Source organism: Hippocampus bargibanti, linkage group LG05 (genome assembly GCF_051943395.1).
Source record: "Hippocampus bargibanti isolate YZ-2025 linkage group LG05, ASM5194339v1, whole genome shotgun sequence".
NCBI classification, from domain to species: Eukaryota; Metazoa; Chordata; class Actinopteri; order Syngnathiformes; family Syngnathidae; genus Hippocampus; species Hippocampus bargibanti.
Genome location: NC_142738.1, coordinates 1,186,655 through 1,214,403, shown reverse-complemented (window position 1 = coordinate 1,214,403; position 27,749 = coordinate 1,186,655). Strand labels below are relative to the sequence as shown.

At 40.3% G+C, this 27,749-nt stretch overlaps 1 protein-coding gene and 15 non-coding genes across 17 annotated transcripts in view; all 16 read right to left on the bottom strand.

Annotated features, from left to right (window-relative positions):
- Positions 1-19,772: 19,772 nt before the first annotated feature.
- Positions 19,773-19,859, bottom strand: trnay-gua (transfer RNA tyrosine (anticodon GUA)). The gene is given in 2 exon segments: positions 19,773-19,808; positions 19,823-19,859. It is a non-coding gene; the product is annotated as a tRNA-Tyr (tRNA).
- Positions 19,860-19,945: 86 nt separating this feature from the next.
- Positions 19,946-20,032, bottom strand: trnay-gua (transfer RNA tyrosine (anticodon GUA)). The gene is given in 2 exon segments: positions 19,946-19,981; positions 19,996-20,032. It is a non-coding gene; the product is annotated as a tRNA-Tyr (tRNA).
- An 86-nt stretch (positions 20,033-20,118) lies between these two features.
- On the bottom strand, positions 20,119-20,205 carry trnay-gua (transfer RNA tyrosine (anticodon GUA)). Its single transcript is given in 2 exon segments — positions 20,119-20,154; positions 20,169-20,205. It is a non-coding gene; the product is annotated as a tRNA-Tyr (tRNA).
- Positions 20,206-20,291: 86 nt separating this feature from the next.
- Positions 20,292-20,378, bottom strand: trnay-gua (transfer RNA tyrosine (anticodon GUA)). Its single transcript is given in 2 exon segments — positions 20,292-20,327; positions 20,342-20,378. It is a non-coding gene; the product is annotated as a tRNA-Tyr (tRNA).
- Positions 20,379-20,464: 86 nt separating this feature from the next.
- trnay-gua (transfer RNA tyrosine (anticodon GUA)) lies at positions 20,465-20,551 on the bottom strand. Its single transcript is given in 2 exon segments — positions 20,465-20,500; positions 20,515-20,551. It is a non-coding gene; the product is annotated as a tRNA-Tyr (tRNA).
- An 86-nt stretch (positions 20,552-20,637) lies between these two features.
- Positions 20,638-20,724, bottom strand: trnay-gua (transfer RNA tyrosine (anticodon GUA)). Its single transcript is given in 2 exon segments — positions 20,638-20,673; positions 20,688-20,724. It is a non-coding gene; the product is annotated as a tRNA-Tyr (tRNA).
- An 86-nt stretch (positions 20,725-20,810) lies between these two features.
- trnay-gua (transfer RNA tyrosine (anticodon GUA)) lies at positions 20,811-20,897 on the bottom strand. Its single transcript is given in 2 exon segments — positions 20,811-20,846; positions 20,861-20,897. It is a non-coding gene; the product is annotated as a tRNA-Tyr (tRNA).
- Positions 20,898-20,977: 80 nt separating this feature from the next.
- trnay-gua (transfer RNA tyrosine (anticodon GUA)) lies at positions 20,978-21,064 on the bottom strand. Its single transcript is given in 2 exon segments — positions 20,978-21,013; positions 21,028-21,064. It is a non-coding gene; the product is annotated as a tRNA-Tyr (tRNA).
- An 86-nt stretch (positions 21,065-21,150) lies between these two features.
- On the bottom strand, positions 21,151-21,237 carry trnay-gua (transfer RNA tyrosine (anticodon GUA)). Its single transcript is given in 2 exon segments — positions 21,151-21,186; positions 21,201-21,237. It is a non-coding gene; the product is annotated as a tRNA-Tyr (tRNA).
- Positions 21,238-21,328: 91 nt separating this feature from the next.
- On the bottom strand, positions 21,329-21,415 carry trnay-gua (transfer RNA tyrosine (anticodon GUA)). Its single transcript is given in 2 exon segments — positions 21,329-21,364; positions 21,379-21,415. It is a non-coding gene; the product is annotated as a tRNA-Tyr (tRNA).
- Positions 21,416-21,501: 86 nt separating this feature from the next.
- trnay-gua (transfer RNA tyrosine (anticodon GUA)) lies at positions 21,502-21,588 on the bottom strand. Its single transcript is given in 2 exon segments — positions 21,502-21,537; positions 21,552-21,588. It is a non-coding gene; the product is annotated as a tRNA-Tyr (tRNA).
- An 86-nt stretch (positions 21,589-21,674) lies between these two features.
- trnay-gua (transfer RNA tyrosine (anticodon GUA)) lies at positions 21,675-21,761 on the bottom strand. The gene is given in 2 exon segments: positions 21,675-21,710; positions 21,725-21,761. It is a non-coding gene; the product is annotated as a tRNA-Tyr (tRNA).
- Positions 21,762-21,847: 86 nt separating this feature from the next.
- Positions 21,848-21,934, bottom strand: trnay-gua (transfer RNA tyrosine (anticodon GUA)). Its single transcript is given in 2 exon segments — positions 21,848-21,883; positions 21,898-21,934. It is a non-coding gene; the product is annotated as a tRNA-Tyr (tRNA).
- Positions 21,935-22,020: 86 nt separating this feature from the next.
- Positions 22,021-22,107, bottom strand: trnay-gua (transfer RNA tyrosine (anticodon GUA)). Its single transcript is given in 2 exon segments — positions 22,021-22,056; positions 22,071-22,107. It is a non-coding gene; the product is annotated as a tRNA-Tyr (tRNA).
- Positions 22,108-22,198: 91 nt separating this feature from the next.
- Positions 22,199-22,285, bottom strand: trnay-gua (transfer RNA tyrosine (anticodon GUA)). Its single transcript is given in 2 exon segments — positions 22,199-22,234; positions 22,249-22,285. It is a non-coding gene; the product is annotated as a tRNA-Tyr (tRNA).
- Positions 22,208-27,749, bottom strand: part of lingo1a (leucine rich repeat and Ig domain containing 1a) — a 64,347-nt gene continuing 58,805 nt past the window's right edge. For both annotated transcript variants that reach the window (XM_088996870.1, XM_088996869.1), the window contains one exon: positions 22,208-27,633. In XM_088996870.1, coding sequence (XP_088852996.1) covers positions 25,774-27,621 — 1,848 coding nt within the window. In that variant the 5' untranslated portion in view covers positions 27,622-27,633 and the 3' untranslated portion in view covers positions 22,208-25,773. The remainder of the gene's footprint in view (positions 27,634-27,749) is intronic.

The following is a 27,749-nucleotide window of genomic DNA, read 5'->3' as shown; positions in this document are numbered from 1 at the left end:
GAAACCCAGAATAGCCTAAACCTGAAACCCCTAAAACCCAAAGCCTAAAACCCCTAAGCGTGGAAAGCCTCTAAACCTAAGCCTGAAACCGCTAGTCATTGCCTGAAAATCCTAACCCCAAAACCCCTAAGGCTGAAAAGCCTAAATCTGAAACGCCTAAAACCCTAAGCCTGAAAAGCCTCAGCCTGAAACCCAGAATAGCCTAAACCTTAAACCCCTAAAACCCAAAGCCTAAAACCCCTAAGCGTGAAAAACCTCTAAACCTAAGCCTGAAACCCCTAAAATCATAAGCCTGAAAAGCCTAAACCCGAAACCCAAAAAACCCTAAGCCTGAAAAGCCTCAGCCTGAAACCCCTAAAATTCTAAAAAGCCTAAGCCTGAAACCCAGAATATCCTCAACCTGATACCCTTAAAACCCAAAGCCTAAAACCCCTAAGCGTGAAAAACCTCGAAACCTAAGCCTGAAACCGCTAAAGTCATAAATAAGCCTGAAAAGCCTAACCCCAATACCCAAAAAACCCTAAACCTGAAAAGCCTCAGCCTGAAACCCCTAAAATCCTAAAAAGCCTAAGCCTGAAACCTGAAAACCCTAAGCCTCAAACCCCTAAGCCTGAAAAGCCTCAGCCTGAAACCCCTGAAAAGTCTCAGCCTGAAACCCAGAATAACCTAAACCTGAAACCCCTAAAAGCCAAAGCCTAAAACCCCTAAGCGTGAAAAACCTCTAAACCTAAGCCTTAAACCGCTAAAGTCATCAGCCTGAAAAGCCTAACCCCAAGCCCCAAAAACCCCTAAGCGTGAAAAACCTCTAAACCTAAGTCTTAAACCGCTAAAGTCATAAGCCTGAAAAGCCTAACCCCAAGACCCAAAAACCCCTAAGCCTGAAAAGCCTCAGCCTGAAAACCCCAAAATCCTAAAAAGCCTAAGCCTGAAACCCCGAAAACCCTAAGCCTGAAAATCCTAAACCTGAAACCCTAAAAATCCTAATCCTGACCAGTAAAAACAATGTTCATGTTTTTTTCCAAATAAACCTCGTCTTGTTTCTGATACTTTCTTCAGCCTCCATGTGCACAACGTTCCGCAGACGTATCAAATGCGTGATGTGCTCTCAGCCAGCGCGTCGTCTCATGCCATCTGCTCGCATTTTCAAAGGTGCAAAAAGAAGATGGGGGGGGGGGGGTGTGGATTGAAGGGGGAGGAGAAAAAAAATCCTAAAATCCCCAAAATGAGCTCCGGGAAACTCATGGCGGGCTTTCAGGTTGTTCGCGAGGCGCATTCACATAATGAGCGGTCGCATCATTACCGCTTGGTAACCCGAAGAAAAAAAGCCAAAAAGGTAACTTGCAACATTAACATCAAGGGGATGTGATCAGCAGGTGTGAGATCTGCCTGCTTTTTTTTATTTTTTATTTTTTTGAAGAGCTCAAATGGGATGAAAGGTGCTTGCGATAACGAGGGAATACATTTTGCCGTGATTTTGAGAAGGGAAAGTATCTTGTGGGGGGGGGGGGGGGAACATCCTTTTTTCCGAAGGACAATCATGCAAACATTGCATGAAGAAAAAAAATGTGTAGGCTGCTCGATTGCCTCTTGGGAAAAAAAGACACAGCTTTTTATTATTATTATTATTATTATTATTATTATTATTATTATTATTATTATTACTTTTATTATTATGATTATTATTTTTATTATTATTGTTATTACTTTTACTATTATTATTAATTCTATTATTATTATTATTATTATTATTATTATTATTATTAATTGTATTATTAATTATATTATTAATATTATTAATGATGATGATACTACTACTACTACTACTACTTTTACTACTACGACTACTACTACTAATACTACTACTAATACTACTACTACTACTACTAATAATAATAATAATAAAAGTAATAGTTATAATAGTAATAATAATAATAATTATAATTATTGTTATTGTAAAATTCAGAATAATAATAATAATAATAAAAGGAATAATAATAATAATAATAATAATAATAATAATAATAATAATAATAATAATAATAATAATAAATTTCATTTATTGGTGCCTTTCAAAACTCTCAAGGTCACTTTACAGTCACAGGATCAGTTTTTCTGTGGGTGAGCAGCGGCAGCCACATGCGCCAGCGTTCACTCAAGCCGGAATAACTCAAATACATCGAAGGTTAGTTAGCTAGCTAATAGATAACTAAATAATAGATTAGTTATTCCAAATATGACGAAGAATTTTGTCGATATTTAACGCATCACTCTGCGATTTAGCCAATTTATGCAATTTAATTTGATTTCCATGTGTACCCTCCCTCCCCCCCCTGCCAAAAAAAATGGCATGCCAGCCGCCCCCGCCTCGCCGTGTATTAAATTACCGCCGGCGTGAACGTTTTATTGAATGAGAAAACATTGAAATTCAAACATTCCACTCCAGCCGTGTTTGTTCTCGCACTTCCTGTGCTCTTAAATTGATTTCACGCTCGCTGGCGATCTGCATGGAAAATACGGTGCGGCGTTATTAACTGGGACGCCGGCGGCGGCGAAAAAAACAAAAAGAAACAAAAGAAACGAGCCGCCGGCGTGTCGCATCCATGGCCGAAAAATGGCTCTTCGCTTCGCAAATGAGCTTCGTTGCGCGACACGCGACAATCTCGTCTTTATCGGGAACGCCGTTCGTCCGTCGCCGTCCGCATGGAGTCAGAGGCGGCGACCTCATTAGCGATCTCGGAATGCGTCAGCCATTTAATGATGCTAAATCCAATTAGCGCAAACTTTCAATTTAATCCGATTCCACATCGTCTAATTGTGCTTTTTTAATGTATCTCTTTTATTTGTTTGCTATGTTGCCTGTTTTTATTGTTAAACAGGATTTTGTGAAATTAGACAACAAAGGATTGTACTGGTGTGAAACTCAAGGCCCGCGGGCCAAATTTGGCCCCACACATCATTTGATAGGGCCCGTGAATGCAGCTTTCTATGTCTACCCAATATTTTTCATTCTTATATATAATAAATAAATATAATAAGCACCTTCTTGTTCCCAATGATAATAAATTCGTTCGTAATAAAAATTCATAATAAAATCGTTCAAGCAATATTATAGTTAGATAGGTTTGGAGTTATCTGAGCTCAAGCAACGTTATACTGGAATAAATACAATATTCGTAAATTGAAAAGCATGATGTCGAGAGCCATTCCCGAATTTGTTCGGGTTTGGGTTTTTCTTGTTTGGGTGCCAAAAAAGCGCTAGTCAGACCTCTGGCAATGTTTTCCCTTCCACAAGGGGGTAGCATTTGCCTTATGTCCATGTTAGCGCTTTGTTACTGCTTCAAATGTTATTACAGCGCTATATAAATAAATACGTATTGTATTTTGTACAGCCACTCCCATTTCAACGTCAGATAACTCCAGATACATTTAACTTGGGAATTAACTGATTTTTTTCCTGATGAAAGAAAAGAGTGTAGGGTTTCTTACACTGCATTGAATGTTTATGTAGTCCTAAAACTCAATATTCTGTGGGTCCCTGAATTCGAGTGACAGTGACAAAAACCCTGCCAGCAGTCCAGACCCGTCCCATTGAAAATGTGTGTGCCATAATACAGCTGGTGGACGTTAGAGTCCAAATGAGTGAATAATCGCCACACAATATATATAAATAATACATAAATAGATAAATGAATGGATAAACAAATTGATAAATAGATAAATATATAAATAAATAAATAAATAAATACATAAATAAATTGATGAAAAATAGATGAATAGATAAAAAAAGAATAAATAACTAAAGTGTCTAAGGTTTCCAACGCTGAATTGAATATTTACGTCATCCTAAAACTTAATATTCAGTAGACACGAGCCCGCCGGGCATCTGCTCGCCATGCCCTACAGGCAATCTAGCCAAAATGATCAAAATGCTCCTTTAAAAAGTTGTGATTATTTTTTTTTACAAGGTATTAATTCCCAGGCATAGACGAGTGAGCCAAACGTTGACTCTCCAAAAAGACCTTCGGGCAAGGCTCGTCATGTCAAGCGGCGTCAAGGTGGCCACATGGAATTAAACAAGAGTGTATTTAAATGCAAATGGAGCGTGACGTTTAAATATCGGCCCAGTCAAGCAGCAAAGCGCTCGGCTCGCCTCGGGCCCACCGGTGTCAAATTCAAGGCCCTGGGGCCAAATCTGGCCCACCACATCATTTTATAGGGTCCGTGAAAGCAGCTTTCGAAAATGTCTACCTAACATTTTTCATTCTGATATGTAATAAATAAATATGAAGAGCACTTTCTTGTTCCCAATTATAGTAAATTAAACCATCATTGAATGGACTGTTTATTTTTGAAATGGTTTCAGTCACAATGGCCTTCAAAGTAAAATGGTAACTAAATGGCGCCCCTGTTTTCGGACAATCTTGAGAAAAATGGGAATTTGTCGATCATTTCCGAAGAATTAAGTCATTATACATAAAAAATGTACGATTTCTGTTCGATTTTATGAGAATAATTGACTTGAAAACCTATCCCAGTAAACCACAGGTGTCCAAGTCAAGGGCCATGGGCCAAATCTGGCCACCCATATCAATTTATTCGGCACGCGAAAGCAAATCAAACTTGTAAAATTCCACGTTGCTTGCTAAAGTCCAAACTAAAATCTCGAATTGGCCCATATCAACCACACTAACAGTCATTATTATTGAATTAAAAGTTGAAAACTAGTTCTTCATTAGCTCATTCCCGAATTTACCGTATTTATTCGTGTATAACGCGCAAAATTTTCTACCGAAATAATAACTCAAAGTTTGAGTGCGCGTTATAAACGAGACCTGGGAAAAAAATCTCATATATATTTAATGCAAGGCAAGGCACGGCATGTCAAGCGGCGTCAAGGTGGCCACATGAAATTAAACAATGTATATAAATGTAACGTTTAATGTGACGTTTAAATATCGGCCCAGTCAAGCAGCAAAGCGCTCGGCTCGGCTCGGGCCAAGAAGTGGCGGCAAGCCGGTGGCTTTGGAGCACCATCATCCACAAGTTTACACAAGCACTCACCTCCACACTCTCGTGGCTAACAAGCAAGCGGCGACGAGATCATTTACTGAAGAGCGGCGGCGGCGATGGCGGCGAGGCAACGCGGCGACGCGAGGGTGGAGGATTACGACCTGCGCTCGTTAATTCACAGATTGGAACGCTCTGGGCTTGATTAAAAAGCCCTTTGCTGCGTCACCTTCAGCTGCGTTCATGCTCGCTGAACCGAGTGACCCACAACTGCGGCTTCATCTTTTGACAGCAAAATTAGCATTGTGACAGCCATCCAGGCATTCCATTTTCATTGAGCATTTACCTACCTACCTACCTACCTAGCTATCTCGCTAGCTCTCTATCTATAGCTCTCTATCTAGCTAGCTCTCTATCTAGCTACCTAGCTAGCTCTCTATATAGCTACCTAGCTAGCTCTTTATCTAGCTAGCTTTCTATCTAACTAACTAGCTCGCTATCTCTCCATCTCTAGCCATCTATCCATCCATCCATCCATCCATTAATCCACCCATCCATTAATCCACCTATCTATCTATCTATCTATCTATCTATCTATCTATCTATCTATCTATCTATCTATCTATCTATCTATCTATCTATCTATCTATCTATCTATCTATCTATCTATCTATCTATCTATCTATCCACCCATTCACCCATCCATCCATCCATCCATCCATCCATCCATCGAAGTCACAAATTCTTCGGGTGAATGTTGGCATTTGTATGGGCTGTGACACATCGTGGGTAAAAACCTTTTATCAGCATCGGCAGTCATCTCATTCGGCGTTTCAGCGAAATTAGTGGCAGCTTGGGCGCCGCGGATCAATCAGGATGAGATGGGGGGAGGACAAACACCTCTGCCGTCAACTTTTAAAAGCATCACCGGAGGACATTTCATAGCGCTGCTATTTGTCAACACGTCTTGACGAGAAAAGTGTAAAACGTCATCTTCTGTGAGCAACCAACAAAAATACCACAAAACACGGCCATCTTGGCTTTGCGGTTCTTTAGGGAAAATTGTATATCGAAATTTTCACTTTCATGCTTGTTATTTCATTGTTTGATCAACGGGTAACGTGTCAAGTTAAAGTCCACATTGCTCTGCTGGAAGAAATGACGCCATGATCAAGGGTCAAGGTTTATTGGGAGAGCAGTGAGAATCAACAAACCTGATCATCGTCTAGGCGACCGTATGAAGAATCAAATTTACTGTTGTTGTTTTATGCTGTAAGCCTTTGTTAATGATAAACCAATCTAAAAGGCCACCATACCGGATAAGACGGCTGGGAATCAACTCGCAACGCTACGCTGTTGCGTTTTGCCTTGCAGCTGATGACCCCGTACGTACGTAAAACTGGTGGACGCGTGGACTCGAGTCATTTACTGGCGCAGGTGAATCAATCCGTGTTGAGATTGTGATCTCTTCCTCCTCACACTGTGTTTTGAAGATCGCATGCTGTTTTGTGTTCAAATTCCTTGACGAGGCAGATGAGAACAACACCAAATTTGAGGAGATGCCAGCAATCCAGACCCGTCCCATTGAAAACCTATGTGCCACAATATAGATGGTTGACGTTAAATTCCAAATGACTGAATAATCGACCCCCTCTACAACCCAAAAAAAAAAATTATCAAACCGAATCAGTTGCCAGTCATGCTAGTAGTTTAAGGAGGGAACCCGCCTCGAGTAGCAGATGTTGGAAAGTGGAACTTTGCACCAGAGGCTCATGAACTGATGAAAGCATGTCGGGAAGCTGACAACCAGGCCACGGGGGCGGGGCCTCCGTGGAATCGCAACTCACCTCTTTTTCCAAAGAGCTAGTCGAGGAAAAGGAGGAGGGAGGGATGTGGTCTGTTGCTCCTCGAGCTTTTTCGGCATCCGTCATGGGGGATGTTAAAGACCTTTGGACTCAATGCTGCGCATCATATCTCCAGGCCAAAATCGATGGACTCCATTTTTGCTACAAATTACGCGGCGTCCGTTCCGGGGAACGTGCGGATTCAAATGTATATTATATTTTCCGTTTGTGAGACATTGATTGGGAAGCGAAGAGGTTTGGGGCACAAGAAAGGCATTATTGCATTGTATCTTGAAAACAGAAATTCTAGAATGAGACTTGGCGAAAATACTTGGTCACCAGTTATTTGGACATTTGTTCATGATCGGAAAAGCATCCTGTTAAGTGGACAGTCGCCTCAAGTTGCCTATTAACTTAACTTTGCCCCTCGAATGAAAATTAGTTTTTATTATTATTATTAGCCTGGGTCATATTTTGTATTTTCTTTATCCTCTATGCAGAATGACTGATAGTTGTGCCACACTGATGGGCTGAGAGGAGCTGAGAAAACAAATACAGGTAACACCCGACTTACGACCAGCTTGACTTACGACCACCTGTACTTACGACCATGACCTCCAGACCCTATTTTTAAAGTTTTAATCCTCATCGCAACACGCTAGCAGGCCGGCAACGCGTACGACAATTTTGGCCAGGCAGCCAGCATCCGAAGTCGGATGTTACCTGTATATAAAAAATAAGCATGCGTGCAAACAAGTAAATAAACAGAAATAAATAAATAAATACATACATACATGAATAAAAAATAAATAAATAAATAAAATAAATATTCATGTATACAAACAAGCAAATAAACATCAACAAATAACTAAACAAATAAATACATAAATAAATAATAACCCCACATAAATAAATAAATAGACAACCAAATAAATACATACATAGATAGATACATAAATAAATAGATAAATAAAGCCTTGATGTACCAAAGTGCTTATCCAAGAAGGTTAGGGTATAATTGGAAACCGGATAATATGAGGCTTGCTGTTCGGATTATGGCGGGTTTCGGTTTCAAGTGAAGGTACATTTTTGTTCCTCGGCTAAATTTAGGTGCATGCCGAGTTGATTTTGAGGCCATTTTGTACACTTGAAGTCCTTCACTTTAAGTTTTCTGTTTGCGGTTCAGGATATAAAGTGTGTCTTTTCCACTTTGCAATTCCAAATTTATATATTGAGTCAACCAAATATTTCCCAGAATATAAAATAACAAACCTTTGCTCGGATGAAATAGTTCTCCATTCCATTACAGTGCCACTTAATGATAGCTATTTGCTATCTATTAGCTCTGGCTGGCAAGCTAGCTATCTGGCTGGCTAGTGAGCTACCTAGCTAGCTATCTATTCACTATCTAGCGGGCTGGCTATCTAGCTAGGTATCTGTTGGCGAATCGATATGCTAGCTGGCTAGCTTTCTATCTATTTGAGTTACTTCCGGGTTGAGTGAATGCTGGCGCGCGTGGCTGCCGCTGCTAACCCGCAGAAAAACTTCTCCTGTGACTCAAGTGAGATAGATAGATGGCTAATAGAGAGCTAGCTAGCTAGATAGCTAATATGTTTCCTGAGCTAGCTAGCTAGATAGCTAATATGTTTCCTGTCTCAAATAGCTAGGTAGCTAGCTATATAGCTAATAGATAGCAAGCTAGATAGATAGATAGCTAAAAGATAGCTAGCTAGCTAGCCAGCCAATATGTTTCCTGACTCAAATAGCTAGGTAGATAGCTATATAGCTAATAGATAGCAAGCTAGATAGATAGATAGCTAAAAGATAGCTAGCTAGCTAGCCAGCCAATATGTTTCCTGACTCAAATAGCTAGGTAGATAGCTATATAGCTAATAGATAGCAAGCGAGATAGATAGATGGCTAATAGATAGATATCTATATAGCTAATAGATTATAGACTGTCGGAATGTATCACGTCGAATGACACCAACGCAATCCGAAATGGGTGAGAGCATTTTGTTTTGTTTTTTTTTCTTTTAAACAACTATTCATTTGCTGTTTTTTTTAATAACCTGCTTGGATCAACCCAACCAAGACCAAAAAAAAATAATTATGTGATTACATCTGTAATTAATGTGATGAGTGTGTAATGAGCTTTGGAGGTGGCGTACTTTGGAAGCCAGATAGCTTCCTTCTGCAATTCCGCAAACGCTGATTGCCTTTGAGAGCCTCAAATCTTAAAAAGCGGCACGTTCATGCTGAAACAGCAAATCGTACTATTCCTATTTTTTCTCTTCTTTTTAACAAGGTCCCAACAGTTGAATTTAAAGGACAACCGACACCTTGTTGCGTCCATAATTTGTAACATGACTTCAAATGACTTCGACTGAGCGTGATTTTATAAAGATTCCAGCGCATATTAAAGCTATATTTGACCTTTTAAGACTCGTGCTGAATATTCCGGAAGTCGTGTTTTTTTTTTTTGGAGTTGGTGACGAGTCCGTACGGTACGTCACTGAAGGAACACCCCTGACCGAGAAAGCGACACACAATGCATTTTGGGTACTTTTTTGTCTGAAAACAGCGTGTTGATGGAAAACGCCATCAATAACGCGATGGTGAATCGTTGTGTGTCGCAACCAATTGTGGTAACACGCATAAAGAAGGTGTAAGTTGACACAAATTCCCAGCGCACAAATCAGCTTTTCTGCTGATAAAGCGCCGGTTAGACCTCTGCCAATGATTTTTCACTTCCATGAAGGGGCAGCATTTGCCTTTTGTCCATATTAGCGCTTTGTTAAAGCTTCAGCTGTTGTTAAAGCGCTTATAAACCAATATGTATGTATTGCATTGTATTTTGGACAGCCGCCGTCATTTCAAGCTCTTATAACTCCAGACCCATACAACTTAGGAATTAACTTTTTTTTCTAATGAAAGAAACAGCCGGGGTGGGTCCTGGAGGGCCGCCGTCCTGCCTGTTTTCCAGCTCTCCCAGGAGCAACGCACCTGATTCAAATCATCAGGACCATTTTGATGCTGCTTCAGAGCTGGCTGATGAGCTGATGATTTGAATCAGGTGTGTTGCTCCTGGGAGAGCTGGAAAACAGGCAGGACAGCGGCCCTCCAGGACCCACTTAGGACACCCCTGGTCTACAGTTTTTTACGCTGCATTGAATGTTTATGTAGTCGTAAAACTCAATATTCTGTGGGTCCTGGAATTCGAGTGACAATGACAAAACCCTGCCAGCAGTCCAGACCCGTCCCATTGAAAACGTGAGTGCCATTATACAGATGGGGGACGTTAGATTCCAAATGAGAGAATAATCGCCACACAATATATATAAATAATACATAAACAGATAAATAAATGGATAAATAAATTGATAAATAAATAATAATAATAATACATTTCATTTGTGCCTCTCAAAACTCTCAAAGACACTGAATAAATGGATAAAAAGGGATGAATAGATAAAACATGAATAAATAAATACACAAATATATAAATAAATCCATGAATAAATAAATAAATAAATGAATGAATGAATAAATAAATAAATAGAATGTGTTTTTCAAATATGTAAATAAATCAATGAATAAATAAATGGATAAAAAATAAATAAATACATAATTACATAAATACATAAACAAACAAAGAAATAAATAAATACAAACATACATGAATACATAAACAAACAAAAATAAATCATAAATAAATAAATAAATAAATAAATAAATACATAAATACACAAATAAAATAAATAAAACATGTTTTTCAAATATATAAATAAATCAATGAATAAATACATGGATAAATAAATACATAAATAAAACAGTTTTTCAAACTGGTGTGTATAAATGTAACAAATGTATTTTTGATAAAATTATGGATTACAAAAATAACAAAAAAAGCGGCGACATTTTGCGAGATTTTGTTTCATGTATATTTGGAAGCTTGGTTTCTTTAAAGTAATGAACGCCTTCCATTGCCCCCCCCCATCCCCCCCACACCACCACCCCTCACACGCCATCACCTTCACCCGCGAAACGTGACCTGCGAAGCCAAATATAATGCGACGCGTCTCATTACGGTTGCCGCCACGGCGAGAGGTTCTCCTTACAAAGCTCATTAACAAGCGACACAACAAGAAATCCGTCTTTCTCTGGCTCCCCAACCCCCCACCGCCGCCACCCCCATCGCCGACCCTTTTCTCTGTCTACTGCCGGCTCGCCGTCACCGGCAAAACGCAGTCTCCATGGAAACAAGAAAATAACTTGGCAAGAGAATGCTGAATAGGATGCTGACACACACACACACACACACACACACACACACACACACGTGGAGAACATAGAAAATAAAACAGGACAGACAGGTATTCTATTCACAAAGAGAGTGGACACGTGGGCCGACATATTGAAGGAAAGCTAATTAAGAGCTCCTTCTTGACGTTTAATGAGCTACTTTGACGCAAGTTGACTGGGGCCCAAAAACAAAACAAAACAAAAGAAAGAAAAACAACAACAAAAACCTGTTGAACATTTCAAGCAACGAGGACAAAGGCCAGAGGCGAGAACAGCCGCTATTAAATATTTCAATCCGCACAAAGGCCCAAAAAATAAAATTGAAAAAAAAAAAGAGACACAGACAGTCAGGCGTTTTTAGACAAAAAACGACATACATAAATAAACAAACAAACACCATGTATAGTAAGGCGTTTTGAGTTGAAAAAGTTTACCATGTAATTTTGGTAAAAAAAAAAAAAAGAAAATAAAAACGATGTTTTTAGGCATAAAAAAATTATCATGTACATTAGGGCATTTTTGGTCCAAAAAAGAAACAATAAGAAAATGTGCATGTAAAGTAAGGCGTTTTTGGCGCAAAAAAAGACCATGTATACTAATGCATTTCTAGCTGAAAAAAACGATGATTAACATTAAGGCATTTTTAGCCCAAAAAAGGCCATGTTTAGTAGGGCATTTTTATCCCCCCCCCCAAAAAAAAAAAAAATCCATGTGTAGTAAGGCGTTTTTAGCCCGAAAAAACAAACAAACAAAAAGACCATGTATAGTCAGGCATTTTTAGCCCAAAAACTACCATGAAGAGAAAGGCGTTTAGCCCCCAAAAGAAGAAAAAAAGACCATGTATAGTAAGGCATTTTGAGCCTGAAAAAAGACATGTATAGAAAGGCGTTTATTGCCATTAAAACGACCATATATAGTAAGGCGTTTTTAACCCGAAAAAAAAAGACCATGTATAGTAAGGCATTTTTTTGCCCAAAAAAACGACCATGTATAGTAAGGCGTTTTTTGCCAAAAAAACGACCATGTATATGAAGGCGTTTTTAACCCGAAAAAAGACCATAGTAAGGCATTTTTAGCTTTAAAAAAAAAACATGTATAGTAAGGCGTTTTTTTGCGGAAAAAAATGACCATGTAAATATAGTAAGGCGTTTTTTTTGCTGAGAAAAATGACCATGTATAGTATGGTGTTTCTTAGCCGGAAAAAAAAGACCATATGTGTAGTAAGGAGTTTTTTTGCAGAAAAAAATGACCATGTATAGTAAGGCGTTTTTAGCCCAAAAAACAGACGTGGTATTATAGTAAGGTGTTTTTAGCACCCAAAACAGCCATGTATAGTAAGGCGTTTTGGCATGAAAATAAATAAATATATAAAGACCGTGTAAAGTAAGGTGTTTTTCGCCGGAGTTCAGGGCTTTGCTTTTCAAATGGGGAAGGTGGGGTGGGGTGGGGTAGTGATCGGGTGGGTTTCAAATCAAGGTTTAGGTTTCAAATGGCAACCCTCGAGTTCGTACATGCAATTAGGGATTCAAATTGCAGTTAGGAAAGTGAGGGTTTTCCAATTCTGTTTGTTCCCAAAGTTAGCATTTCTAATGAGTGTCTTCAAATCTACCCGCTAATTTTTCTCATAAATTAATTTTCCTCCATCAAATGCGTCCGCCGCATCGAGAAAAACAATGGCGGCATCCTAATAATAATAATTATCACGAACGTAATCAACTTCACGGCGCCGTGAATAAAAAATGATTCGAGAGTCGCTGCGGCCTGTAATTAGCTTAGCATGAATACGTTTGGCGCCCTCAACGAGTCGCGCAAATGGGGCGCAGACGGCGCCTAATCGGCTAATAAGCGGCGTTGCCACCGCAAAAAGCGTCCTTCCTTCTCACGAACGCGCCATGCAGCTGTGTTAGCTCTCGTAGCCGCTGTCTTCGTTTTGGCTCCAGACGACGACAAAAAAAATAGGCCTTGAATGAAGGCGTTTTTAGCTTGGAAAAAACGACCATGTATAGTAAGCCGTTTTTAGCCCCCAAAAAATGACCATGCATAGGAAGGCGTTTTCAGCCCAAAAAAAAAATCACCATGTATAGTAAGATATTATCAGCCCAAAAAAACGACCAGGTATAGGAAGGCGTTTTCAGCCGAAAAAAACGATGATGTATAGTAAGGCGTTTTGAGCTGAAAAAAAAACGACCATCTATAGTAAGGCGTTTTTGAGCGAAAAAAACGACCATGTATAGTAAGGCGTTTTTAGCCGAAAAAAACGACCATGTATAGTAAGGCGTTTTTAGCCGAAAAAAACGACCATGTATAGTAAGGCGTTTTTAGCCGAAAAAAACGACCATGTATAGTAAGGCGTTTTTAGCCCCCAAAAAATGACCATGCATAGGAAGGCGTTTTCAGCCCAAAAAAAAAATCACCATGTATAGTAAGATATTTTTAGCCCAAAAAAACGACCAGGTATAGGAAGGCGTTTTCAGCCGAAAAAAACGATGATGTATAGTAAGGCGTTTTGAGCTGAAAAAAACGACCATCTATAGTAAGGCGTTTTTGAGCGAAAAAAACGACCATGTATAGTAAGGCGTTTTTAGCCGAAAAAAACGACCATGTATAGCAAGGCGTTTTTAGCCGAAAAAAACGACCATGTATAGTAAGGCGTTTTTAGCCGAAAAAAACGACCATGTATAGTAAGGCGTTTTTAGCCCCCAAAAAATGACCATGCATAGGAAGGCATTTTCAGCCCCAAAAAAAATCACCATGTATAGTAAGATATTTTTAGCCCAAAAAAACGACCAGGTATAGGAAGGCGTTTTCAGCCGAAAAAAACGATGATGTATAGTAAGGCGTTTTGAGCTGAAAAAAATCACCATTGGCCTAACAAAAAAATTACCATGTAAAAAAGACCAAAAGGTGAAAAAAGGACCATGTATAGTAAAAACTATTTTTTTCCAGCTAAAAACGCCTTACTATGCATGGTGGTTTTTATCCAAGCTAAAAACGCCTTACTATACATGGTCGTTTTTTTCGGCGAAAAACGCCTTACTATACATGGTGGTTTATTTCGGCGAAAAACGCCTTACTATACATGGTCGTTTTTTTCGGCTAAAAACGTCTTACTATACATGGTCGTTTTTTTCGGCTGAAAACGCCTTCCGATACATTGTCGTTTTTTTCGGCGAAAAGACTCCTTATGGTCGTACATGGTCGTTTTTTTCGGCGAAAAATGCCTTACTATACATGGTCGTTTTTTTTCGGCTAAAAATGCCTTACTATACATGGTCGTTTTTTTCGGATCAAAAACGCCTTACTATACATGGTCGTTTTTTTGCGGCTAAAAACGTCTTACTATACATGGTCGTTTTTTTTCGGCGAAAAACACCTTACTATACATGGTCGTTTTTTCCGGCTAAAAATGCCTTACTATACATGGTCGTTTTTTTCGGCTGAAAACACCTTACTATACATGGTCGTTTTTTTCCGGCTAAAAACGTCTTACTATACATGGTGGGTTTTTTTTCGGCTAAAAATGTCTTACTATACATGGTCGTTTTTTTTCGGCGAAAAACACCTTACTATACATGGTCGTTTTTTCCGGCTAAAAATGCCTTACTATACATGGTCGTTTTTTTCGGCTGAAAACACCTTACTATACATGGTCGTTTTTTTCCGGCTAAAAACGTCTTACTATACATGGTGGGTTTTTTTTCGGCTAAAAATGTCTTACTATACATGGTCGTTTTTTTTCGGCGAAAAACACCTTACTATACATGGTCGTTTTTTCCGGCTAAAAATGCCTTACTATACATGGTCGTTTTTTTCGGCTGAAAACACCTTACTATACATGGTCGTTTTTTTTGGGCTAAAAACGTCTTACTATACATGGTCGTTTTTTTTCGGCTAAAAACGTCTTACTATACATGGTCGTTTTTTTCGGCTGAAAACGCCTTCCGATACATTGTCGTTTTTTTCGGCGAAAAATGCCTTACTATACATGGTCGTTTTTTTTCGGCTAAAAATGCCTTACTATACATGGTCGTTTTTTTCGGATCAAAAACGCCTTACTATACATGGTCGTTTTTTTCGGCTAAAAATGCCTTACTATACATGGTCGTTTTTTTCGGATCAAAAACGCCTTACTATACATGGTCGTTTTTTTGCGGCTAAAAACGTCTTACTATACATGGTCGTTTTTTTTCGGCGAAAAACACCTTACTATACATGGTCGTTTTTTCCGGCTAAAAATGCCTTACTATACATGGTCGTTTTTTTCGGCTGAAAACACCTTACTATACATGGTCGTTTTTTTTCCGGCTAAAAACGTCTTACTATACATGGTGGGTTTTTTTTCGGCTAAAAATGTCTTACTATACATGGTCGTTTTTTTTCGGCGAAAAACACCTTACTATACATGGTCGTTTTTTCCGGCTAAAAATGCCTTACTATACATGGTCGTTTTTTTCGGCTGAAAACACCTTACTATACATGGTCGTTTTTTTGGGCTAAAAACGTCTTACTATACATGGTCGTTTTTTTTCGGCTAAAAACGTCTTACTATACATGGTCGTTTTTTTCGGCTGAAAACGCCTTCCGATACATTGTCGTTTTTTTCGGCGAAAAATGCCTTACTATACATGGTCGTTTTTTTTCGGCTAAAAATGCCTTACTATACATGGTCGTTTTTTTCGGATCAAAAACGCCTTACTATACATGGTCGTTTTTTTCGGCTAAAAACGTCTTACTATACATGGTCGTTTTTTTCGGCTGAAAACGCCTTCCGATACATTGTCGTTTTTTTCGGCGAAAAGACTCCTTATGGTCGTACATGGTCGTTTTTTTCGGCGAAAAATGCCTTACTATACATGGTCGTTTTTTTTCGGCTAAAAATGCCTTACTATACATGGTCGTTTTTTTCGGATCAAAAACGCCTTACTATACATGGTCGTTTTTTTCCGGCTAAAAACGTCTTACTATACATGGTGGGTTTTTTTTCGGCTAAAAATGTCTTACTATACATGCTCGTTTTTTTTCGGCGAAAAACACCTTACTATACATGGTCGTTTTTTCCGGCTAAAAATGCCTTACTATACATGGTCGTTTTTTTCGGCTGAAAACACCTTACTATACATGGTCGTTTTTTTGGGCTAAAAACGTCTTACTATACATGGTCGTTTTTTTCGGCTAAAAACGTCTTACTATACATGGTCGTTTTTTTCGGCTCAAAAACGCCTTACTATACATGGTCGTTTTTTTCGGCTCAAAAACGCCTTACTATACATGGTCGTTTTTTTTGGCTAAAAACGCCTTACTAAACATGGTCGTTTTTTTCGGCTCAAAAACGTCTTACTATACATGGTCGTTTTTTTCGGCTCAAAAACGTCTTACTATACATGGTCGTTTTTTTCGGCTAAAAACGTCTTACTATACATGCTCGTTTTTTTTCGGCGAAAAACACCTTACTATACATGGTCGTTTTTTCCGGCTAAAAATGCCTTACTATACATGGTCGTTTTTTTTCGGCTAAAAATGCCTTACTATACATGGTCGTTTTTTTCGGATCAAAAACGCCTTACTATACATGGTCGTTTTTTTCGGCTAAAAACGTCTTACTATACATGGTCGTTTTTTTCGGCTGAAAACGCCTTCCGATACATTGTCGTTTTTTTCGGCGAAAAGACTCCTTATGGTCGTACATGGTCGTTTTTTTCGGCGAAAAATGCCTTACTATACATGGTCGTTTTTTTTCGGCTAAAAATGCCTTACTATACATGGTCGTTTTTTTCGGATCAAAAACGCCTTACTATACATGGTCGTTTTTTTTCCGGCTAAAAACGTCTTACTATACATGGTGGGTTTTTTTTCGGCTAAAAATGTCTTACTATACATGGTCGTTTTTTTTCGGCGAAAAACACCTTACTATACATGGTCGTTTTTTCCGGCTAAAAATGCCTTACTATACATGGTCGTTTTTTTCGGCTGAAAACACCTTACTATACATGGTCGTTTTTTTGGGCTAAAAACGTCTTACTATACATGGTCGTTTTTTTCGGCTAAAAATGCCTTACTATACATGGTCGTTTTTTTCGGCTGAAAACACCTTACTATACATGGTCGTTTTTTTCGGCTAAAAACACCTTACTATACATGGTCGTTTTTTTCGGCTAAAAACACCTTACTATACATGGTCGTTTTTTTGGGCTAAAAACGTCTTACTATACATGGTCGTTTTTTTCGGCTAAAAATGCCTTACTATACATGGTCGTTTTTTTCGGCTGAAAACACCTTACTATACATGGTCGTTTTTTTCGGCTAAAAACACCTTACTATACATGGTCGTTTTTTTCGGCTAAAAACACCTTACTATACATGGTCGTTTTTTTTGGCTAAAAACGTCTTACTATACATGGTCGTTTTTTTCGGCTAAAAACACCTTACTATACATGGTCGTTTTTTTCAGCTAAAAACACCTTACTATACATGGTCGTTTTTTTCGGCTGAAAACACCTTACTATACATGGTCGTTTTTTTCGGCTAAAAACACCTTACTATACATGGTCGTTTTTTTCGGCTAAAAACACCTTACTATACATGGTCGTTTTTTTTGGCTAAAAACGTCTTACTATACATGGTCGTTTTTTTCGGCTAAAAACACCTTACTATACATGGTCGTTTTTTCCGGCTAAAAATGCCTTACTATACATGGTCGTTTTTTTCGGCTGAAAACGCCTTACTATACATGGTCGTTTTTTTCGGCTAAAAACACCTTACTATACATGGTCGTTTTTTTGGGCTAAAAACGTCTTACTATACATGGTCGTTTTTTTCGGCTAAAAACACCTTACTATACATGGTCGTTTTTTTTGGCTAAAAACGTCTTACTATACATGGTCGTTTTTTTCGGCTAAAAACACCTTACTATACATGGTCGTTTTTTTCGGCTAAAAACACCTTACTATACATGGTCGTTTTTTTCGGCTGAAAACACCTTACTATACATGGTCGTTTTTTTCGGCTAAAAACACCTTACTATACATGGTCGTTTTTTTCGGCTAAAAACACCTTACTATACATGGTCGTTTTTTTTGGCTAAAAACGTCTTACTATACATGGTCGTTTTTTTCGGCTAAAAACACCTTACTATACATGGTCGTTTTTTCCGGCTAAAAATGCCTTACTATACATGGTCGTTTTTTTCGGCTGAAAACGCCTTACTATACATGGTCGTTTTTTTCGGCTAAAAACACCTTACTATACATGGTCGTTTTTTTGGGCTAAAAACGTCTTACTATACATGGTCGTTTTTTTCGGCTAAAAACACCTTACTATACATGGTCGTTTTTTTTGGCTAAAAACGTCTTACTATACATGGTCGTTTTTTTCGGCTAAAAACACCTTACTATACATGGTCGTTTTTTCCGGCTAAAAATGCCTTACTATACATGGTCGTTTTTTTCGGCTGAAAACGCCTTACTATACTTGGTGGTTTTTTTTCGGCTAAAAACGCCTTACTATACATGGGCGTGTTTTTTCGGCTAAAAACGTCTTACTATACATGGTCGTTTTTTTCGGCTAAAAACACCTTACTATACATGGTCGTTTTTTTGGGCTAAAAACGTCTTACTATACATGGTGGTTTTTTTCGGCTAAAAACACCTTACTATACATGGTCGTTTTTTTTTCGGCTAAAAACGTCTTACTATACATGGTCGTTTTTTTCGGATCAAAAACGCCTTACTATACATGGTCGTTTTTTTCCGGCTAAAAACGTCTTACTATACATGGTCGTTTTTTTCGGCTGAAAACACCTTACTATACATGGTCGTTTTTTTCGGCTAAAAACACCTTACTATACATGGTCGTTTTTTCCGGCTAAAAATGCCTTACTATACATGGTCGTTTTTTTCGGCTGAAAACGCCTTACTATACTTGGTGTTTTTTTTTCGGCTAAAAACGCCTTACTATACATGGGCGTGTTTTTTCGGCTAAAAACGTCTTACTATACATGGTCGTTTTTTTCGGCTAAAAACACCTTACTATACATGGTCGTTTTTTTGGGCTAAAAACGTCTTACTATACATGGTCGTTTTTTTTTCGGCTAAAAACGCCTTACTATACATGGTCGTGTTTTTTCGGCTAAAAACGTCTTACTATACATGGTCGTTTTTTTCGGCTAAAAACACCTTACTATACATGGTCGTTTTTTTGGCTAAAAACGTCTTACTATACATGGTCGTTTTTTTTTCGGCTAAAAACGCCTTACTATACATTGTCGTTTTTTTTCGGCGAAAAATGCCTTATGGTCGTACATGGTCGTTTTTTTTGGCTAAAAACACCTTACTATATATGGTCGTTTTTTGCGGCTAAAAACACATTTTTTAATCGGCGACCAAAGAACGAGAGAGTAGACATTTCTGGTCTACCAAAGCCGACTTCAGGTCCTTTTTAATACACTTAGAGTGAGATTTGAACCAATGACCTAAGGATACCTGAATGCACCACTACAGTCCTCCGCTCTACCTACTGAGCTATCTATCGAAGGTTGAAAGTGAACCTTTTTAATGTCCTTAAAGGCATTTTGAAGTCTAAAATAGGAAGTATAAGATGTGTGCCACAGCATAAAGCAATTCCTTCGAGTCGGATTTGAACCAACGACCTAAGGATACCTGAATGCACCACTACAGTCCTCCGCTCTACCAACTGAGCTATCGAAGGTTGAAAGTCAACCTTTTTAATGTCTTTAAAGGCATTTGAAAGTCTAAAAGAGGAAGAATAAGATGTTTGCCACAGCATAAAACAATTCCTTCGAGTTGGATTTGAACCAACGACCTAAGGATACCTGAATGCACCACTACAGTCCTCCGCTCTACCAACTGAGCTATCGAAGGTTGCCAGTCTCCCTTTTTAATGTCCTTAAAGGCATTTTAAAGTCTAAAAGAGCGAGAATAAGAAGTTTGTCACCGCATAAAATGATTCCTCCGAGTCGGACTTGAACCAACGACCTAAGGATACCTGAATGCACCACTACAGTCCTCCGCTCTACCAACTGAGCTACCGAAGGTTGCCAGTCAACCTTTTTAATGTCCTTAAAGGCATTTTAAAGACTAAAAGAGCGAGAATAAGAAGTGTGTCACCGCATAAAACAATTCCTTCGAGTCGGACTTGAACCGACAACCTAAGGATACCTGAATGCACCACTACAGTCCTCCGCTCTACCAACTGAGCTATCGAAGGTTGCCAGTCAACCTTTTTAATGTCCTTAAAGGCATTTTAAAGTCTAAAAGAGGAAGAATAAGAAGTTTGTCGCCGCATAAAATGATTCCTCCGAGTCGGATTTGAACCAACGACCTAAGGATACCTGAATGCACCACTACAGTCCTCCGCTCTACCAACTGAGCTACCGAAGGTTGCCAGTCAACCTTTTTAATGTCCTTAAAGGCATTTTAAAGTCTAAAATAGGAAGTATAAGATGTGTGCCACAGCATAAAGCAATTCCTTCGAGTCGGATTTGAACCAACAACCTAAGGATACCTGAATGCACCACTACAGTCCTCCGCTCTACCAACTGAGCTATCGAAGGTTGCCAGTCAACCTTTTTAATGTCCTTAAAGGCATTTTAAAGTCTAAAAGAGGAAGAATAAGAAGTTTGTCGCCGCATAAAATGATTCCTCCGAGTCGGATTTGAACCAACGACCTAAGGATACCTGAATGCACCACTACAGTCCTCCGCTCTACCAACTGAGCTACCGAAGGTTGAAAGTGAACATTTTTAATGTCCTTAAAGGCATTTTGAAGTCTAAAAGAGGAAGAAGTTTGTCACCGCATAAAATGATGCCTCCGAGTCGGATTTGAACCAACGACCTAAGGATACCTGAATGTACTACTACAGTCCTCCGCTCTACCAACTGAGCTATCGAAGGTTGAAAGTCAATCTTTTTAATGTCCTTAATGGCATTTTAAAGTCTAAAAGAGGAAGAATAAGATGTTTGCCACAGCATAAAACAATTCCTTCGAGTTGGATTTGAACCAACGACCTAAGGATACCTGAATGCGCCACTACAGTCCTCCGCTCTACCAACTGAGCTATCAAAGGCTGAAAGGTGCCCTTTTTAACATCCTTAAAATCATTTAATTTTAAAGTGCTTAAGAGCAAGAATAAGAAGTGTGTCACCGCATAAAATAATTCCTTCGAGTCAGATTTGAACTAACGACCTAAGGATATCTGAATGCAACACTACAGTCCTCCGCTCTACCAACTGAGCTATCGAAGGTTGCCAGTCTCCCTTTTTAATGTCCTTAAAGGCATTTTAAAGTCTAAAAGAGGAAGAATAAGAAGTCTGTCACCGCATAAAATAATTCCTTCGAGTCAGATTTGAACTAACGACCTAAGGATACCTGAATGCACCACTACAGTCCTCCGCTCTACCAATTGAGCTACCGAAGGTTGCCAGTCTCACTTTTTAATGTCCTTAAAGGCATTTTAAAGACTAAAAGAGCGAGAATAAGAAGTGTGTCACCGCATAAAACAATTCCTTCGAGTCGGACTTGAACCGACGACCTAAGGATACCTGAATGCACCACTACAGTCCTCCGCTCTACCAACTGAGCTATCGAAGGTTGCCAGTCTCCCTTTTTAATGTCCTTAAAGGCATTTTAAAGACTAAAAGAGCGAGAATAAGAAGTGTGTCACCGCATAAAACAATTCCTTCGAGTCGGATTTGAACCAACAACCTAAGGATAGCTGAATGCACCACTACAGTCCTCCGCTCTACCAACTGAGCTATCGAAGGTTGCCAGTCTCCCTTTTTAATGTCCTTAAAGGCATTTTAAAGACTAAAAGAGCGAGAATAAGAAGTGTGTCACCGCATAAAACAATTCCTTCGAGTCGGACTTGAACCGACGACCTAAGGATATCTGAATGCACCACTACAGTCCTCCGCTCTACCAACTGAGCTACCGAAGGTTGCCAGTCTCCCCTTTTAACATCCTTAAAAGCATTTAATTTTTAAGTGCAAAAGAGCAAGAATATGAAGTTTGCCACAGCATAAAACAATTCCTTCGAGTCGGATTTGAACCAACAACCTAAGGATAGCTGAACGCGCCACTACAGTCCTCCGCTCTACCAACTGAGCTATCGAAGGTTGTAAGCATGCGGATGATGCCTCTGCAGTGCTGAACGTCAGTCCGTATTTTGGATGTTGCATTCTCCCAGCGATTTGGAGCCTCATGACTCTTTCATTGGCTTGTTTAATAAATCACGAAGGTAAAATGAGTCGCCAGCAGAGATTGGCCGCCGGATGCATTGCCGGCTTGAACCGGTCCTGGTCCCAGATGGATTCCACACCGAGAGGCAGATGTGTGAACCACTAGTGGGCCATGTTGCTGTGCCGTAGAAACGTTGTTTATTTTAGAGTGGTTGCATCATCATCTCTGGTGCACAACATCAAGGTTGTTCCACGAAGCAATCAAGAACAAGGGCAGATCAAATAAAACTGGTTTGAGTTCAAAAAAGATTTTCGGTGGGGTGGGGGGGGGGCAGTATGGGTTCCTGACACAAGCAAAAACCTGAGTTTTAGGTGTGTCCCAACAACATATCCTACATCCTCTGACCACTCTCATTTCACAATTCACAATTTCATTTGGTGGTTTCAATGCACTGATAGAAGAACGAAAAAAAATGGACAAAACATGACATTGCCAAGTTTTGTGTTTGGTAGTTTTGATGTCAGGAAATGTTTTGTGATTTGATACGACATGAGCAATTTTTGTTCGTGAAAAAAACAAAACACGTTTACGGTTTGTTGCCTGTGAGAGGGAGCTGGCACGGATTAATGGCATTTGCATTCATTTCAATTGGAAAGAATGATTTGAAACGTAAACCTCAAGACAGCGCTGCCAAATCTCTGTTGCTAAAGGAAAACAGAACCACAATGAGTTGTTTTTTTTTTACAAATCCATAGATTGTTTAATACAACATACCATATTGTCAACAATTCAACATCACCAAAATTTTGTTAATTAAAAAAAAAAAAATCTGCATATACCTTTTATTGCACAGAACAAGTTGAATGATTTTTTTCCTCCACCCTGCCATAAATGTGTTTTTTTTTTTTTTTTTTGTTTTTTTTACTTGTCATAAAAAGTTGGCTTGGACTACATGTTCACGATAGTCCAGGGTCAAAACAAACAAACTAAACAAACAAAAAAAACATACATATTCCAAATTCACTCGGGACCAAAAGATGCTGGGTACAGTAGCCACACCTGGAACACACACACACACGCACACGCACACACACACACACACACACACACACACACACACACACACACACACACACACACACACACACACACACACATTCCTGTTTCAAAGGATTTGTGAGGTCCGGATAACTCTAGATATGGAGTGAGGACCACCGTTGCTGATAAGTTTCGAGAAGAACGAGTGTTACATTTGAAGATTAAATGTCACCCCATTTCCCACTTGAAGTTCTTTAAAAACAAAGAAATAAAAAGTGGACTTGAACTGAAATAACAACAGGAGTGAGATTTCTGAATGGGTACATTCAAAGTCCTCACCCCTGTAGTGAATTTGGTTAAAATATTGTTTTACCTTTTGTGGTATGAACTTTTTCCTGTCATTAACCACTCACACACACACACAAACACACACAGTGAGTAAAAAGTGTGTGTATCTAAGTGAAATGAAAATACACACCACAAAATCATTTTGGGTGAACCTGTGAGGACCTCTCTGAAACTTTAACAGATGCATGTATAGACCCTCTAGAAGCCTTTAGAACGAAAAACTTGTGAGGACCGGCCAAAAGGTCCTCACTCGTCAAAAATGTCCTCACTACGTATGGTATAAAATGTTAGTGGTCCTCGAATACTAGTCATACAAACACACACACACACACACAGCATTCATAAACCGCGAGCTGCTTTGCCCCCCCTTCTCTCCCCCCTTTTATGCAAAAAGGGGATTACACCAAAGCCGCATCACATTGCATCCACGGTTGAAACCATCTGTGCCGCCACTCGCACCACCGCCTCTATGCGCATTTTCGCAGGCCATTAGCGCATCTCCATTTGCGGTGAGGTCCATTATGGAGAACCTGGCCCCCACTTCACTCCCCCTGAAGGCCGGCCACAGTGTGCAATTGAAAAACAAAGGCTAAAAGAAGTGTCTTTTCACATCCTCTGACCAAAATGGCGACGATTGATTGGAAAACGTGAATATGGAAATATAAGCGATCGGCCATTGCATGACTTTGGTGAAAATGGCATATTATGCAGACAAACACGCCCCGAAAATAAAAAAATAAAATATGGAAGCCAACTTTTATTTCTCACAGTTATGTCATACATGAAGTATCCCATTTTTGACAAGCAATACTCGGAATTGACAAAAACAAAGAAATTGAGAGTTCAGATTCATTTCATAAATATGACTTTGACCCCCCCCCCCCAACCACATGACCGATAACGTGTAACGTGACAGAATCCAACATGTGGATGCAGATGTTTGTTCACATCAGGTATTTCGAACAATGCAAAAATAATAAAATATATTTTCTCTCTCTCTTTTTTTTTAGTTATTTTATTTTATATTTAATTGTCATTTTATTCTTTTTTTTATTTATTTTCCAATTGTATTTATGTGTTTTTTTTTTTTTTTTTTGAAGAGCAGGTTAACATGGTAACATTAATTTGGGAATGCAGTGCATGAGAGTAAAAATAGCTTGTCTCTACATGTCTGTAAATTTAGGTAGAATTAGTCCCTTCATAACATTATCAGGATTTTATTATTATTATTATTATTATTATTATTATTATTATTATTATTATTATTGTTTTAGGCCTTATAGATTTTTTGCCATAAATTTGAATTTACTGTTGCCTTCATATTGTTTGAATTGTCCCCAATTTTATTCGGGATCAATCCTTTCAAAATAAGATCGAAGCATCGTATGCTTGTTTCTTTCTCATTTTTATTTATTTTTAGCCAATCACGTCCTTCTGTCCACGAGGGCATTTCTGATCAATGGTAGTGACACTGACGGATCAAACTATTAGCAGTATAACCTTGAGACTTTTGACAGGCGCTTGTAAATTAAATGTATTATTATTATAAATGTAGGGCATAACAAAAAAAATGCATTTGAAATACCGTTATGATGGAATGAAATTGATTTTCAACCCCAAACGCGTCTTCAGTGGACACAGAGCTCATTGCCAACTCGACACGTCGCCTCCGTATGGACGCACAAAACCAAAAGAAAAATACAGAAGCTAAGACATCAAACCACCTCCCCTTTTGTGTCGTTCTGGCATCTCGGGTAGGGTGTAACTTCTTGTCCACGATATTGTTCCCGAGTATCGATCCGCAGGAAGAGGAACAGGAACAGGAACTGTTTATGACTCACGTACGTGACTTTCAGTCAAATTTAGCCCGAGAGCCGCGAAAACCTCCACGAACTTCGCAGTGTTTTCACTTCTTGTCGTCTTTGACAGTTAGCGACCGGCTCACTCTTAAGTCCTTCGGAATCCAGCAGGGTCCTCGAAAATCCTCCTCCGCCCTAAATTTTCTCTAAGTCTCTAAATTCCTCAGGCAATGACTCCTTTAAATCATTTTCATATTAAACTTACGCGGCGCGTCGGAGGCGCCGCTACTCATGCCGGCGTCCGACTTGCGCGGTACGTATTCGATCTCGATGTTGTGCTTGGTGTTGCCTTTGCCTCTGCTCCAGAGGAAGAGCAGTACCAGGCAGAACAAGACCACTCCCAGAAAGGAAATGAAGCCCATGGTGGTGGCGATGATCAAGGTCTTGATGTCGAACGGGAACGGGACGCTAGCTCGCGTGTCGTTACCGCCCGTTTCCGCCGGTTGGTTGGAGATGAAAGCAAAAGTCTTGTTGGGTTGGAAGGGCCAATCGGGCGAATAGCTGTGAATGTGAAGGTGGGCCAGCGACGTGTCATTGCCGCCCGCGTTGCTAGCGATGCAGACGTAGGTTCCGTTGTCCTGAATCTGAGCGTAGCGTACCTCCAGCGTACCGTCCGGTAAGGCGGAGATCCTACCGATGGTTTTGGTGGTGATGAACTTCTTCTGCGGGGACAACCACATGATAGCCGGGGCCGGGTCGCCGTCCGCCTCGCAGGTGAAGTGAACGATGGCGCCCTCGTCGACAAACTGCCGCTGCGGCTTGCGATCCCTGATTCTGGATTTGCGGCAGGTGAAGTAGTTGGGCTGCAGGACATCCGGGAAGTCTTTGAACTCTTTGCCTTGGACGAACTCGGGCGAGGCGCAGGTGGGCTGCTGCCGGTTGAAGTTGAGTCGCCAGCGCCGGCGGAACACCCACAGCATGCGGCAGTCGCAGGCCAGGGGGTTGTCGTACAAGGCCAGGGTCTCCAAGTTGCCCACGGAATGGAACGCAGACTCCTCCAAAGTGGTCAGGGAGTTCCCCGACACGTTGAGAGTCTTCAGGTAGTTGAGACCGCGGAAAGAGTAGGGCTCAATGACGGCCAGTCGCCCCCCGACCAGGTGAAACTCCTGAAGGCGCAGCAGATCGTGGAGCTTATTCCCATCGATGGTATGGATCGGGTTGTAGGAAAGATTGAGAAAGCGCAGGTAAACCAAGTGCCTCAGGGCGACGTAAGGGATAGCGGTGAGGTTGGCGTTGGCGACGGTCAGAGAGGTCAGGTTTAATCCATACAAGCAATTTGGAGTCATTGTATCCAAATACGGCCAGTTGGCGATCTCCAGGACTTTGAGCCGAAACAGCCGTTTAAAGGAATAATCCCGCACGGCGTTGATGTTGAGGTGCCGCAACCGAAGCGTGATCAGGCTGTGCAGGTGGGTGAAGGCCTCCGTGGGCACGGAGGACAGGTTGCACTTCTCCAGACTCAGGTGCTCCAGGCTACTCAGTCCGTGAAAAGCCCGGTGAGAGATGAAAACCAGGTCGTTGTCGCCCACCTCCAACGAGCGGAGGTTGTACAAATCCTGGAACATGTAGTCCAGCAGGATGACGATCTTGTTCTCGCTGATGTCCAGCTGAGTGAGGTTGCTCAGGCCCGTGAAGACCCCCAACTGGATCAGCTTCAGCTTGTTGCTACGGAGCCCGAGTGTCCGTAAGCCGAAAAGGTTGTTGAAGGCGCCGGGTTCGATGGTGGAGATTGTGTTCTCGCTCAGTTCCAGGTGCTCCAAGTTGGCAAAGTTGGCAAACTCGTCAGGGTTGATGCTCCTTATACGGTTCTTGCCGAGGTCCAGCAGTCGGGTTTCCGCGGGGATTCCTTCGGGAACCGTCATGAGCTTCTTGCGATGGCACAACACGGAGCGTTCGGCCACGTTGCACTCGCAACGGGACGGGCAGCCGCTGGTGGACCCGGATAGCACCATGCCAAGCACCAAGATCAGGACGGGCTGCCAGAACGTTGCCAGGAAGCTTTGCCCAGTCGCTTCCCGAGCCGCCATCTTATCGGTTACCTGCAGGGGAACAAACAAGGCATGGCGGGGGATTAGAAAAATCACCTTCAGTAAACCCTCTCCCCATCTTGCGTTATTCTAGCAGCTTGCGTGGGTGTCACTCTTGTCCGTGATAT